At 34.9% G+C, this 15,806-nt stretch overlaps 1 protein-coding gene across 6 annotated transcripts in view; it reads left to right on the plus strand.

The window, feature by feature from the left end:
* Nrxn1 (neurexin 1) overlaps positions 1–15,806 on the plus strand; it is a 1,063,094-nt gene that overhangs the window by 913,212 nt on the left and 134,076 nt on the right. For 4 of the 6 annotated variants that reach the window (XM_050146062.1, XM_050146063.1, XM_050146064.1 and 1 more), the window contains 2 exons: positions 10,460–10,549; positions 11,929–12,248. In XM_050146062.1, the coding sequence (XP_050002019.1) occupies positions 10,460–10,549; positions 11,929–12,248 (410 nt within the window). The remainder of the gene's footprint in view (positions 1–10,459; positions 10,550–11,928; positions 12,249–15,806) is intronic. The other 2 variants (XM_050146066.1, XM_050146067.1) reach the window with 1 other exon arrangement.

The following is a 15,806-nucleotide window of genomic DNA, read 5'->3' on the forward strand; positions in this document are numbered from 1 at the left end:
CCGAATGAATTTCAGGGTTCCACAATTCACACAATAAGAGTCTCTAAGCACTTGATGCATGCTTGTGAAGAAGCCTTTATCTGCATTGATTTTCACTCAAGTCCACTTTTAGAAGCAGTGTTCATTAGCCACGTCACATGATGTTCAAGCTTCATCTGTGCATATAAACTCAATACAGCCTAACTACTGATGTATAAGACAGTAAAACGTGTGTGTGTGTGTGTGTGTATGTGTACACCAACTTCAGTTTTCCCATTCCCAGGGCACCAACACATACTTTTTAATTTACTTTGGAAATGTGCTTCCTCCCCCCCCCCCACTAAATTTCCCCATAGATCTCCATGAAGAGTCACAAGTAGTTCCATTTTAAGGAATGATATTGAAAGCAATAGAGAAATTTATACTGTCCTTACTGCATTGGGGAGGGAGAGACATTTGGTTCCTTTAATTGATGATCGTCCCCTTTATGGGAAATACAGCAGCCACCTTCAGGTCTTCAAGTCAGTCCTTGATAGACTTCAGTAATGGATGATTTCACGAGACTGCTCTCTGCAAGAAACAGCTCCCCCAAAGTAGTTTCTACCATCACAGGAGTGCAAAAATTCAAGAAATGCTCCATTTTGATAAATTTTGAACTAGAGGTTACAAACAGTAGTTATTGACTTTGCTTTCATCGATTTCCTCTTGAACTCTTCTACTTGTCCATGCTTTCTGTGTTAATAATGTCCAAGGAAAAAAGTTGAATGTGCTCTCTGATTTCACAGTGTCCCTCCCCAAGCCTCTTAACCACTTTTATAAAACTGAGACTTTCTTCCTTCTAATCTATGCTTTCTTTCTTCTCTTAAAATGATTATCAGAGCCTTGACAGTTTCAGTGGGTGAGCGAATGTAAAGAATCCACTATATATATATATGTATATATACATATATATATACACACACACACACATACACATAGTCTGGGTAGTGACTGTGTGTGTGTGTGTGTGTGTGTGTGTGTGTGTGTGTGTGTGTGAAAAGACAAGTTTGAATATCAAACATACCAGGGAAATGTAACGGCCCCACAGATGACAGCTGTAATTCTTCATAAAAATTTCAATGTACTGAAGGTAGTTTTCAAAAGAGGAAAAGGAAAGCATGCCAAGTCAAAGACCCCATTGCCTTGTAAAGGTATTACCACGTAAGAAATGTTTCTGGCATTTCACTTTAAAGGTGCTAAGATTAATTCCCCACAAGAAGCCAAGATAACATGATTTACTAAGATGACCAAAGGCTTCTCTTTATGGCTTTCCTACCTACATAAAGCCTTTGAGGCCACCTGTGAGAATATCCTGTTCATCAACCTCATTCTACACATAACTGACTGCCATCCCCTGGGCCATACAGTATGTAGTTCCTTTTAAATAACTGTGTCCTTCACTGCCACAGTCTTATGGGATGGTGACTGAAATTTCAATATGCCATTTGGAGAAAAGTTCTCTGAAGCATCTAAGGACAGACTAAAATGTCCCTTCACACCGTACTGAAGCCCAAACTTATCTCAGGAGAAGCATTGGCCACCATGTTTCTGGCCTGAAAGAACCATGCTTCTCACCATTCCAACTTCTCTTGGGTCCATGTATTCAGACTTGTTCTTTTTATGTGCCCTTCACCAACTAAGGATGTCTTTTCTATTGTCCATATTTGCTGTCTTCAGCAATCCACAAACTGCTAGGATGAAGGTAATACTGCTTGGAGGAAATGAGGTGATTTTGATCAACATCACTAAAGGGTTGTAGACATGACTAATAATAAGTCCAGAACCCATGCCTTTATTAATACTAGGAAAGAAACATCAATTTGCTTTTCATTCTTAGTAACACCTAACTCAGATTCCTTTCTGGGAACTGGTAGTGAAAGATACTTTCCATAAATTATACTTTCATGACATTATATGTAAGACAACCCATGCCAGATAATAATGCCTTCACAAAATAGCAGCTACATGTTAAGCACTGAGTAAGGAGATCCACATACTTACATCTATACCCTTGCAAATATCTACTTTACACGTGTGAAAATGAAGCTCAAAGGCATACGAACAAGATTGAAAGCCCAAGTGTCATCCATCAGGAGTACTCACTCTACACTGATGTTGACAACATTTGGTACTTAGCCTCCAAGAAATGTAAATACAATTTTTGTATGGTGAAAATATATTCCTAAATATGTAAATACAAACTGTGTAGTCCAAGTAAGAAAATTATTTCAGGGTTCACAACCTAGTATTGGATAACCAATCAGAAAAGGTCCTGCTCTCAATATTCTTTCGTTGCCTATATTTTTGTCTAGAGTTGAAACTTCAGGATATTTTCCCCTCCATTATTCATATTATTATTAGTACCATCCTTGTTCATGTCTTGTTTAGGCAGCCATGTTGATGAGACTTTATGGGTGGAGTTTCTCTGACATTTTTAGAAAACACACTCTTACAACAAACTTCCTGTATAAGGATGAATATTTAGAAGGTAGTCAGATTATACTGATTTTGTAATGTGGTGATTGTGGCTTCTCCCCCAAGATCCATGACTTCTCTAGCTCTGGGTAGTTATCTAGGTTTCCTTATGTGACTTCCCTCTTAGTGGGTGAGCCTTAAGCTCAATTAGAAATTTGTTGATTACAGCCAAGTTATGCATACCCATAAATTTATGGTGTCATTCTTGTTGCGGATTGGTGGAAAAATATTTTGGAATCTTAACTCTATCTTCAGAGGATTCATGTACAAAATTTTTAAAGTATCTTATTCAAGAGATTTTTGCCCTTTATAAAACTGAAAGGTACTGGCAGTAATATAATTCCCTGTCCTTTATTAAGCCAACACATTTTACATTAAATCATTTGTGCATTGTTGACAAATCTCATCTTTCCAACTGAGATAAAATTCTGCATTCCAATTACAAGGAAAAAGTAGATTTGGGTCCATTAAAAATGAGATTAGAATTTCTTACCAACAAGGTTCATTTTTCTCCGCTAGAAAACTGAGAAATCTCAATGTCACACTCAGACATATCACACCATAGACAAAGCATTCTCTACTTTCTTCCTCCAATGAAACTATCTGAGTTTTCAGAAAAACAGGAGAAAGATATTGTGAGAATTATAGAAATTCTAGCTGCACCGTACCATTCCCTTGGCCTTTATAAAGGAGATATTGGAGAAGATGCTTTAGAGAATGTATTTTGATTAAGTTCTTATCGGGGTGGAAAAACTTAGATGTTAAAGCATTATGGTTTAGAAAGTGCTCAGGCTTTTTATAACTAGGAAATGGCAAAATGACATTCATAAGACATTCATAGTGATATTCCCTGCGCACATTTCTTTTATTTTGGTCATCATTTGTCTGTTTGTGGCCCTTCTGTTGTTGCTGTTAACACTCTTTTTATCTTAAATGCTGCACAGCTAGAACAAAGGGCATCTTTAGCATTTGTTGCAACATAGTATGACCTTTAATTTACCTAGGTAGGCATCTGCTGTTCCCTGCTGCTTCCTCTTCTTCCTGCTGATCTGCTAACATGATATCCTGTCTCTTTGCATTGGTAAACAAATGCTGTACGAGAGCTTAGAGAAGAAATTATTCCACAAAGACAGTGAGAAAATGCACAAGACTGTCTGTATTTCTGATTAATCGAATGGGACAATAACTTTAAAAAATGCTTTGAATGTATACAACTAGTAAGAGCAAGTTATTCTACAAATTTGTGCATGAAGGAAAACTGCCAATCTCAATGGTGATCTCTAGGAAAGAGGGACACAAAGCAGGGAAGGTTTCAATGCCAGTTAGGCTTGCACTGTTCGTAGTTTCTTCCCTAACACACCACTGAATCCTGTAGTAGTCAGCCCGTGGCCGCCTGTGACCACATCACAGGCATCTACAGGAAAATATCATGAATATGCTGCCTAAGTGCCTGAATTCACTGTTTCTCAGAGGAGCTGCAATGTCATCTGAAGCACTAGTCATAAACAGAGCAACTCCCTTGTTGGTGTCTGCCCTGTGCATTAAGTGAGCTGCCTGACAGGGACCTTGGGACAAAGCAGAAACTGTATTTAATTGACAGAAGATGTTTGTAAGTTTCTTCAGGCCAGCAGTGTGAGGAAAATTAAAATATTTATAAATGTGGTATTTAATAAACCATTGACATTTTGAACAATATTCTGGCAAATATTTGTTATATCTATATATTGCCTTTAAAATATTACTAATTTGCATCATATTTCATTTAATGTTTGTTATTGTGCATACTACCTATGTATGTCCAGTGACATTTATATTTAATCATGTCACTAATCGCCTAAGACATCACTTATTTTGAAAAGTATATTTATTTAAGATTTTTTTGTAATTTGAAGTTGTTGTAAATAGGGATGGTGAGGTATACCAGTTGTTTTTGTCCATTGTGTTTCCAGAGTGTATGTGGCCCTAGGGTAGGACTCCTGTGACACACACTTGACTCCGCACACTCAGATTTCTGACAGTGCTTATGAACTAAATGGCAGAGTTAGGTTGCTAAGCTTGCATTTAGCAAACTTTCAAAAAAAAAAAAAAACAGGGTTTAAATCTAGAGAAGAAAAAAATGTTCTCTCTCTTTGGACAATAGGGTATATCTAAAAAGAATAGATGCTTCACTACATGCTTTAGGTTATGAAGCAATGTGAAAACAGAACTCTAAAAATGAATAGAGGAAAAATAATGCATAAGAGGTAAGAATGAAGATGAAAGGAACAAATATGAAGTTCAAATAAAATCAGTAATGATGTGCTTCAAACTTCTGTCCCTCCTCTCAACAGGTGATGAAGTGCATTGTCTTTTGATGCACAGCTTAGATCCTCTTTTTTTTTTCCAACTTGTCTCTGGAATGGGTCAGTATAAATAGGATAGTAGATTTGCTAGATAGTCATGATTGGGGCTTGACGTCCAGGTTCGGCGTGAAGACAAGGAATGCTGGTAACATCTGATGCCTCAGTGGTTATGCGTGGCAAAGCTTCATTATAAAATGAAGAAATTTAAATTCTGTTCTTTGCTGGGTTCTCAGCTATAATATGTTTTGGGGTACTTTACTTTACCTCTGCTTTCATATGCTAATCTATAAAATGGAAATGGTTATATTAGCTTCCCTGTGAATCCACAAGGATTTTTGGAAGATTGCAGCTCTCATGCGCCCAAGAGAATAATCTCACTCCAAAGTATATAGATAGACACTTAATAGAAGAGACAATGACATCTTTTATTATATAAGAAAATACTTTGAGAAGATACTGAACTTTTATGGATTTAGACTGGTAAAAGCCAGTGTTGCCATCCTCAGCAGTGGAATAGCTTTGAAGTCATATACAACTAATTATCCATGATGTCATACAAATCACATCATCTGCTGGAACCGCAGTTTTTCTATCTGTGGAATAAAAGGTTCTTATGGTCTAGGCTCATTGTCAGGATTGGCCTAAAGAATCTATGGACTAGTAGGACAATTCATAAAGCATACAGTCTATTCAATACATTATTCTCTGATTTCCTAATTATGCTTTGATTTCCTTTTTTATCGAAAAAATTTCCACCTCCTCCCAACCTCCCATTTCCCTCCCCCTGCCTCCACTCCTATCCTCCTCCCTCTCCGGTCCAAAGAGCAGTCAGGGTTCCCTGCCCTGTGGCCAATTCAAGGTCCTCCCCACTCCATCCAGGTCTAGGAAGGTGAGCATCCAAACTGGCTAGGCTCCCACAAAGCCAGTACATGCAATAGGATCAAAACCCAGTGGCATTGTCCTTGGCTTCTCATCAGCCCTCATTGTCCGCCATGTTCAGAGAGTCCGGTTTTATCCCATGCTTTTTCAGTCCCAGATAATGGATAAAACATAAAATACTTTATTTTTAGAGTTTTACTTGCCCATTCTTACTTCAATGGCAATTAAATAAGAGCAGACAGCTAAGTCCTAGTACATGTATAGAATTAGTTAACACTAACATCTGCTTTATGAGTCATGTGTGACTTTGTGAGTATGTGTGTGCATGTGTGTGTTTGATAGAACATAGGACTTGCACATGCTGATAAGCACCAACTCTGTGATTCTTGAATAGCAAATACCATTGCATTAACATACAATACATACTTTGAGTGGATTTAGAATAAACCTAGGAATTTCTTACCAATCACAATCTGACCAGTACTTTGTAAAGAATAAAACATGGAGACAACATAAACATGGCCCTTGTCCCAAGGACCCTACAAAGTACAGAACCCATTGTAGGAATTTATTCATTATGTTTCCAGATATATCTATGAAGTGCTGCAAGACTGCATATTAGATTGACAGTGATTTGGTAAAGGGATGTGTAGCACAGGAAATGCTTCCCTGAGATATGTAAGCTAACCTTTAAAGAAGAAATAAATTTACCAGACGTGTGTGTGTGTGTGTGTGTGTGTGTGTGTCCAGAACAGACTGGCTCTTAGGTAACAGAATTGGAAAAGAAACCAAATGTCTAGAGGTTAAAAATTAAGCAGCTAGTGGACATTACATAAGTAGGTAAGAAATCAATTGATATGTGTATTTGATACATAACACATTTTCAAAGATGTAAAAAATAAAGTGAAGTATATGGCAATATTTTCACTATAATAGCTACTTTTTTCTCGTTTTTGTTCCTTCATTGATGTCATTGATGTTCACAATCCCTTTATTAGGAATAGTACCAGTGAAATTATGTATTGCTTTATCACATAACAACACATGTAGCATTTAGTGAAGATTATGCAACAATGTTGCTTCTAAACTTAAAGCAATTTGGAAACTATGTTAAAGTTTGATTTTCCTTCTGGACCCAGGCATAGCCAAGTGTTACATTCTCCCTTAAAATCAAAAGTAAGTCATCTCCCAGATGGCTCTTTAAGTATATATACTCTTTAGGTTTCCCTGCACAATGTTAAAAACTCATGAAGTAAGCTTACAATATAAACAAAAGTATTTTTTGTCTCCTTTTCTCTATTGTTATATTTTTCCTTGACATTGTTTTCTTTGCAGTATTGCTTTTCTCTGTTTTTTTTCTTCAATGGCAATACAAATTATGTGATACAAGTTACATAGTATCTAAATCAATCTGAGCTCCTGTGACAACATCCACAAGTAGGTTGTCTTGTACACAGCAAGACGGATCTTTTTACAGTTGAGGAGAATCAGCAATTCAAGATCAGCACTGGAAGATTTGGTATCTGGTAGAGTGTACGTTTGGGGTCACGATGACCATCATCTTACTGGGTCTTAGCACAGGAAAAGGGTATACAGTTTAGGTGTTGAAGGGCAGTAATCTGACTCACTCATCTCCAAACACTAACACATTGAGAAATAAAGCTTCTTGATGAATAATTAAAAGATGAGAGCATGACTGCCTATAGTAATGCACTCAGGTAAACCTAGAATGTGGATGGATGAGGGAGATGCATTGTGGATTTGGAGCCACTAGACTGCAACACATACATTTTAGAGAGGATATAAGTGATCAGTCTATTCATGTGAAAATGCTAGTGTACAGTCAAAACAGGAGTTCCGTGCTTTTTTTTTTCAGTGAACAGATGTTTCTGTTCATCATTCGCTCCTGGATCCAGATCATGATGGCTTGTCAGTGAAGGAGACAGAGGCAAACTATTGGTGTCTGTTTGATCCAACATTGCAGATGGAGGGTACTAATGCTAATAGATGCACTCTGACCTCCACAAGTGTTCTCAGTGATATTAACAGAAATAGATGGTGGAGATACTCTCTTCTTGACAAAAATACTCGACACATAGCTAATTCTGAAAAAAAAAAAAAAAACAGAATAAAAGAACTCCAAACTTTTATAATACAGCTTCTTTGCTTGAAAACCACTGCAACAGGAAGTATATGTAGGATGGAATTTTGTGTGATGAGTATTGTGAAAACACTGGCATCTCAGTAAACACTACATAAAGTATTCGACTTCATGCTGCTTCAGAGTTACAAGGAAAACTATTAATTGAATAAGTAACTTTTAATGTTAATGCCTGTTCCGAAGGCATGTATTTCAGGAGCTGTGAAGAATGTAGACATATATTTTGGCTTGAATATATCATGGAATGCCTTCTGAACAAGCAATGTTTTTCCAAGAAACTTCCATTAATGAGTGATGTTTGACTAAAAAAGATGTGGATGAGCTAGAAAGGAAGAGTATCTCAAATGAAGAAACTACAGGAGAAAAAGTCCAGAAGGAAGAAGGGATAGCTTTAGGAGAATTGAGGGCCTCATACAACTCTAACGAGTGGAACTAGAGAGTAAGGACCATAAGATGGAGCGTGAATGAAGCAGTAAAAGGAGTGTAGACCTGAGAGTGCATAGATAAAGTCACTAAAGGGGGAAGATCGTGTCCTACAGGCAATAATAAAGGTTTTGTGGTATGTTTGTATTAGCTGGTGTGTGGAGAATCAGTTAGATTTATTGCAGAGAGATGCAGAAAGATGTTAAAGACAGTCAAGGTAGGAGGGATGTACAGAACTAATTTTCGATGATGTCTAAGGAGATATGAGTCAGCACAGACAATGGGAGAGCTCTAGCATGAAAAGCAACTTAAGGAACTGTGGAAATCAGCTGTGAGGAAAGTTATGCCACTAAAAACTGCTGTGAGTATATAAGCTAATAAGGAAGTCCACAGAGAAAAGGATATATGTTTTTGAAAAATATTTTGTAGTTACCTTTCAATTTAGGCATATAAAAACATAATCATTATAGAAAATCACATAGTTCCTCAATAGTCACATTGACAGGATAGGAAAAAGCAGACTTTTGCATTTTTCTAAAGTATACTTATATACACACACAAGCTGTGAATACATTTCTTAAGTAGAGAGTTGGAATTTATGCTATTTATATCACTTTTAAATATTATCAGTTTTCCAAAAATTCATTTCTATACCATGAAATACAACTTTACATTATTTAAATTGTTGTGTAGTCTAGAGAAATACAGCTCAAAGTTTTTATCAAATATATATTTGTCTCAACCTTGATTGCATTTTAAATTGAACATTGATGTGTGAAATATTTTCAGTCACACTGACATTTGAGTAATGGGTTCATTGAGATGGTCTATATGACAGGTTTTTCCTCTTTCTCCAAAGAATAAACCTAGCACTATGGTAGGCTAGGTTTATTATGGTAAGTATAGTACATTACAACATTAGCATAGAAAGTGAAAGTCCCTTATAAATAATTATAAATTTGAGGGAATGGTGTATCTGTTTTCTTCTTTTGCAAAACACCTCAGGTTTTTTATTCCACATAGGTAACACTATGATTTAAGGTTTCTTTCAACTCTTAATCCTTACTCAAACTAGTGCCAAAATGTCTTGCCTCCAACTTCTATTCTACCTAATTTTCATGAAGTAGAAAAGCTCTTCTTTCAAAATACACTATTGAGCACGAACAGCAGCACAGACTCTTTTTAAGTGCTTTATAGATCAAGAGAACACTGTCCATTTGCAAGCTAGATTCAAGGTCAATGTGAACAGGGTTCCTAGCAGACAGTGTTTTCTAGTCAGTGAAGCAAGACTCTCATTGAGTTCCGATCTGTAGCCAAGAGCCACTATTTACAGCTTCATGTGAACCTTAAGTTTTTACACCTTTCTTTAAAAAGTATTTTAAATACTTTTAATAAGTAAGCAGGTATTTGAGCATATAAGGATTTAAACATACTTTCTTCAAATGCTATATGCTTCAGCATGGTAAACTTTAGTGAAACTGAAGGACACTCAAATAAATGTCACTTTTGTCAAAGCCTTTCCTAACTCATGTTTGATGATATGAGATGTAATCTCTTATGATACACACGTGATTGGTAAATCAATTTTGGTAGAATACACAAGAACCGTTTGGACTTTGTGGTTTTCTTAAATGAAATGATAAGGGAATATGTGGTCTTAATAGGAAATAAAGTCTGCTAGGCCTATTTGAAATGCTTCAGTGTGATAAAGACGGTGTTAAGTTTGGTGTTCATAAATTTCCAATCTGGAATAAGAGCTTGAATGTATTTTGCAAACTTAAACCTGTTGTAGCTGAACATGTTTAACTAGTTAATAAGAAACATCAAAAAGACAAAACCCTGAGGCCAAGGGTCATTTTTTTGTAAAGCGATTATATGCTGTTTAAATTGGTTGTTCGGGTCTGTCTATAACATAAGTTTAATAACCTAGCTCAAATGCAGATTTCTAATTTTCAATTAACATAGGAATAATTTTGTTTGCTAAAATAAAATAAATGAATGAATGATAAGTCTGAAAAATGAAATGTTCTAGGTAGAACTTTTTAAAATTCCAAATTTCAAAAAATCATGTGGCAACTGTATAGCTCAAGCTTTAAGTATTAACTTTTAACCTTTGACCTTACAGATTTTAACCAATGAAATGTCTCTTTAAACTTTAAAGGAAACAATGATAACGAGCGCCTGGCGATTGCTAGACAGCGAATTCCATATCGACTTGGTCGAGTAGTTGATGAATGGCTACTCGACAAAGGTAAAAACATTGATTAAAACTTCAAATAAAAAAATAATTTGAACATAACCAAGTAGTACTTCATTGTAACACTAATAAACATAAAAATAAATTTTCCGTAAAACTAAATTAAAAACAAATTTAAAACAGTAAAATGTAGATAGTAATATTTGCATACCTTGTATAATAATTTCTATACATTTTTAGAAGCACAAACGGTTTAATAATCTTACCCAGTTAACTTAAGGTTAAAGGGACTGTTAAATATAATCCACTAACTCAATCTATGAAGGTACTCAGAGCAAGCATTAACCAAAAATGATAAATCATTTATAGATTATATCCATGTTCCAGCCTCTAAATTATTAACTAAAACATATGTAGTTCGGATATCTTTATTATGGTCCTGAAAAAAAAAACAAACTCATTGTTTAAACTGTAGGAATCTTAAATAGTGGGCAATATGGATTGCCAGTCAAAAATGAAGTCCCTTTAACGTTTGGAAGCTTCTGAGACCATTTGGGAACAAGCCCTAATTAAAATGGAACTTAAATTTGTGTGCATGCTTTCTGAGTGGAGGGCACTCTGCTCCCCTGGAGCTCCATTTGATGATAATGGTACTGTTGCTAGGATTGTTGATGGAAATGTGCCATAATTTCTCCATCGATTTGTGTATCATTCCTGAAGCCACGTTTTACATCTGAAGCTATTGTTTTTTGGTTTTGTTCTTGTTTTTTTTTTTCATTTTATTTTGTTTTGTTTAATAGACTTGCTGAAAGCCAATCAGAAAAAGATTTTTGAAACTTTTTTTGACTCTGAAAAACTCAATGTAAACTATTCATTTCCTTTCAGTGTGATTGCCGAAAAATAGAATAATTGAAATAACAATGGATTATTGCCTTCCAAAAAATAAACTTTTCTAAAGAATAGCATGTAGAGTTGTATGGGCACTATGTTAATTATGACTTTTATATGATAAAATTTAAAATTAGACTTTAGCTCCTACAGATTAGTTTCAGAGGTGATTTTAGGTTAACAAATATTTGAAATGTTAGATATATCATACTTTTTAAATTTAACACTTTGAATTTGAGACACCAACAGCAAGTTATTGAGGCAAAGGAAAAGGGGATTCACTAAAATCTGATTTGTAATATATGTTTGATTGGTCTTTTAGCAAAAGCACAACATTTATAATATGTTGAAAATTTATAAGTATTTGCCAGTAATTATGCATTTCATGGACACCTCATTTCTAAGCAATGAATTATGAGTCAATTGCCTCTCTTATAGTTTATTGCTCTCATTATCCACCCCATGAAAGATCTGTTTTATCATCCTTTGTAGAATGCAGAGTTCACAATCAACATTTTTGCATGTATGTAATATTATTTTTACAGGGCGTCAGCTCACAATCTTCAATAGCCAAGCAACCATAATAATTGGCGGGAAAGAGCAGGGCCAGCCCTTCCAGGGCCAGCTCTCTGGGCTTTACTACAATGGCTTGAAAGTTCTGAATATGGCAGCAGAGAATGATGCCAACATCGCCATAGTGGGGAATGTGAGGCTGGTTGGTGAAGTGCCTTCCTCTATGACAACTGAGTCGACAGCCACTGCCATGCAGTCAGAGATGTCCACCTCAATCATGGAGACCACCACAACCCTGGCTACCAGCACGGCAAGAAGAGGCAAGCCCCCCACGAAAGAGCCTGTCAGCCAGGTGAGCTCCTGCATGTCACCCTTTCCATCTGGATCTATCCTCATCAAAGAGGCCTTTTCTGAGCATGTATCTTTTCCAAACAGGATTCTATTTCTGATGTTGTGTGCTCGCCTTTCTTGGAAGCTGTTGTATGTGATCCATCATCTATGAATATGAGCTATGTGGATGTTGTTTCGTAGAAGTTTGTAGACAGAAAAAGGCTCTGTATTGGTTTGGTAGTTGCTAGTTTGAGTCGATAGCCTTGGTTTAGCACATACTGGTAGAGGGAGGATTTGCTAATTGTGGAGAAACTATAATTTTAAGGTAACAAACAAATGAATGGCATATTTGAAAGGCTTTGTTTAATTAAGCTTAGCCCTTCCTCAAAATAAAAGGGGTTAGGTGCATAGATTCCATGTTGAATGATGGGTTTGTTTTCTATTTGTGAGGAAAGTGCTCACTGAATTGTCTGAGGATCAAGATATTTTGTATGGTGTGTAATTAATTAATAATGTAATTTAACAGAATTCACACTAATGAGTTTATTGATAAGTTCTGTGTCTGCAACCTTTGAAAACAGAATCATTAAATGTGATATTGGTAGAGTTGGCAAGCTATTAAATTCAATGTTAAAATTCTTACTGATTGCCTAGATAATGTGCTGATTTCATCATTGACATTACATCAGAGAGCTGCGATAAAGACTTACTAAATACTATTGATGCTGCTGAAATGCTATTGAGTGATATGAGAACCTTATTGATACATGTAGGTTTTGCACATAATTCAGTTGTTAATTCTTTAAGAATTCTGCGGGTTCTTTTGTGGTTCAAGCTTGGTGGCTTCACTTTGCTCTTAATAATGAATGTCTTCCATAGTTATCACATAATGGTTTTTCAAATATATGAACTTTATTTATCCAGAAAACTGTATTTTAAATGAAAAACTAATAACAATCATTTTAAAAGCAGCTTTTGGATCAGGCATTTGAAGGAGATTATCAGATTTGGAAAGAGAACACTAGAAAACAAGTTTTATGTGTATTAGTACTATATCATGTCATTGAGATATGTTTCAGAGGGAAAAAGTGTGATGATTTTTTGCTTTGAATAAGATGGAATGGTATGAATGAATAAGAAAGAGAAAAATAAGTACTTAATCAAGTGAAGAAGGAAATTGACCAAATATTGAAATATAAATTCATAAATGGAGTACAGTGTTATATTGCATATTTTAAAATAATACGAAGCCATTTTATCTCATTTGGATTTTATTTATTTGCATCTGGTAAAAAAAAGTGGGCTGTCTCATAGGACATTCTCTATTATGTATTTATTTCTAACTATCTTCAAGGACAGATTGTTCTCTGGGCATGAGGACATAGGCAGATGTCACTACCCTCATGACATTAATTTTAGTAGGAATGTTGACTTTGAAGATCATCATGTTGTTATCTGTACTTTTTTTAGATGTATGCTACTGTTGATGACATAGCACTCAGTTCTTTGGATAAAGACTTGTGACGTTAGACAGACTCTTGCTTGGTCATGATGCTGGGTAGCTATTGTTTGCACTTTGCTTTGAAGCTGTTGTTGTTCAACTGATGACAAATCTAAAACAGGAAAAAATAAATGTAAAATTATTAGTAAAGGATTTCCTTTACATTAAATAGTGGCAAAGAGTATGCAAGTGTGTTATCTGGAGCTGTAAATGTTTGTGTAAATACAATTTGAGTTAGTTTTGTATTTGTATTACTAAGCCTGTATCATTGTTATAAGTAGTGAAAATTCCTAGAAAAACTTGCATGTCTTTTCAAAGAAGAAACAATGACAATCATTATTTTAATTGAATTTAAATAATTTCTTCTGTTTATAACAAAATTTAAATATGCAAATAACTCTTTAATTTTAAGAAACAAATTCAAAGATGTTTTGCTGCATTGTATTAAATTAATTAATACAAAGAAAAATGGTTCAGTACTCATTAATTATCATTGAGAAATCTTTCAGAACTATTACAAGCTCAAGGGCAGTAGTGGTATAGAAACGTAAAGAACCTATTCAATTAGTGATCGCTTGGTTCATTTGAAGAGATACTGCGTTAAATCTAAGAGTACTGTCTTTATTTAAGAGTAGATATTTTAAATCGTTAAAATTTTCACCAAGCAATAACAGTGATTAAATAACTTGTTTTAATATTATACAGATTAGCTGTTACTGATAATCAGTGGACACAAACATCTTAACTTTTGAAATGATTTTTGAAATGCTTTTTCAGTCACATGTGTGTGTTAAGGTAACAGTTGAGCATACACGATGAAGGAAGGAAAATCACTACGAAAGAAAGAAAAATATTTTTAATTATAGGATATCCATTTTTCATCTTACAATTGAATTTTTAATTGCCCTCTAATACAAAAACATTACTGATAGATGGTATATATAGAGAGATTACTGATAAAAATAGATAGATCTATATATTGCATCTTAGTTTTTGATTGATAAAAATTATACAAGTATCTTAAAATTTTAATGAGTGATTTGTAATACAAATCCCAAGTCCAAAACTTTGCCTACTTTTTAAAGGTTACATGAAACATCTATCCTTAAACTTTGTCCACGGTGACCACATCTGCTTGCTTTTATCAAGTCCCCCACTAAATTGTGTACCAAAGAGGTCATTTCATTTTTCTAAAGCCACACTATATTGTTTTTTTTTTCAATCAAATTGTATTTTCTTCAGTGATAACACTGAGCCACTTATGTGACAATGACAATGTACCTAGAGGTAGTGGCATGTTTTAGAACCATGGAAACAGATTTTTGGTCTACCAGAATTAAATTGGATTCACTTCAAATAAATAATATGACATTTGTTCAGCTATCCTGCAGGGCAGGGATTGGGTGAGAACTGTATTTCAGGCTTCACAGAGCCAGTGAATAGAGGAGTGTTCAGAATATTCTCTGTGAAAGCCCATCTATTATATATATTATTCCCACTTATAAGTAAATATGCTTTAAGAGATAAAAAGAAAAAGTTTTTCATTCTGAGTGATGATCAGTTTTCATACTGGTTTCTTAACCTTACATGATTTAGAATAATAAAATAGTAGAAATGACTACCTAAAATGAAATGGCTTTAAAAAAAAAAAGTATTGGACAGGCCAATATTGATAGGTTTTTACAGGGGTTGAATAACTTCGTGTATCTTGTATTACTGGAATGCTTAAGTCAACATATCTTTATAAGACTTACAAACTTTCTGGAATCCTATTCTTACAAGGAAAAATATTATCACAATTTATTCTCCGAACATGGAGCCATTTGGTTTTGGAGATTGCCATGCAAAAATTCTGCCTGTTAGGTGCTGTGTCCTGTTCTGAATAACTTCTGCATTAATCTTTGTGTAAGTGACCCCCCCCAAAAAAAGCACCCAAGAGTCTTAACCTTTTTCTGATTTTGAATTAGATTATTTATTGCTAATATGTTATTTCTTTTAAGAACAATATCATGACTTTTTCCTCTAAACTATGACTTGGTATTACTGGAATATTCCTGGAATATTCAATGGTGTTTTCTC

This window comes from Alexandromys fortis, unplaced genomic scaffold (genome assembly GCF_014885135.2).
Source record: "Alexandromys fortis isolate MF-2015 unplaced genomic scaffold, M_Fortis_MF-2015_v1.1 scaffold_42, whole genome shotgun sequence".
Lineage (NCBI taxonomy): Eukaryota > Metazoa > Chordata > Mammalia > Rodentia > Cricetidae > Alexandromys > Alexandromys fortis.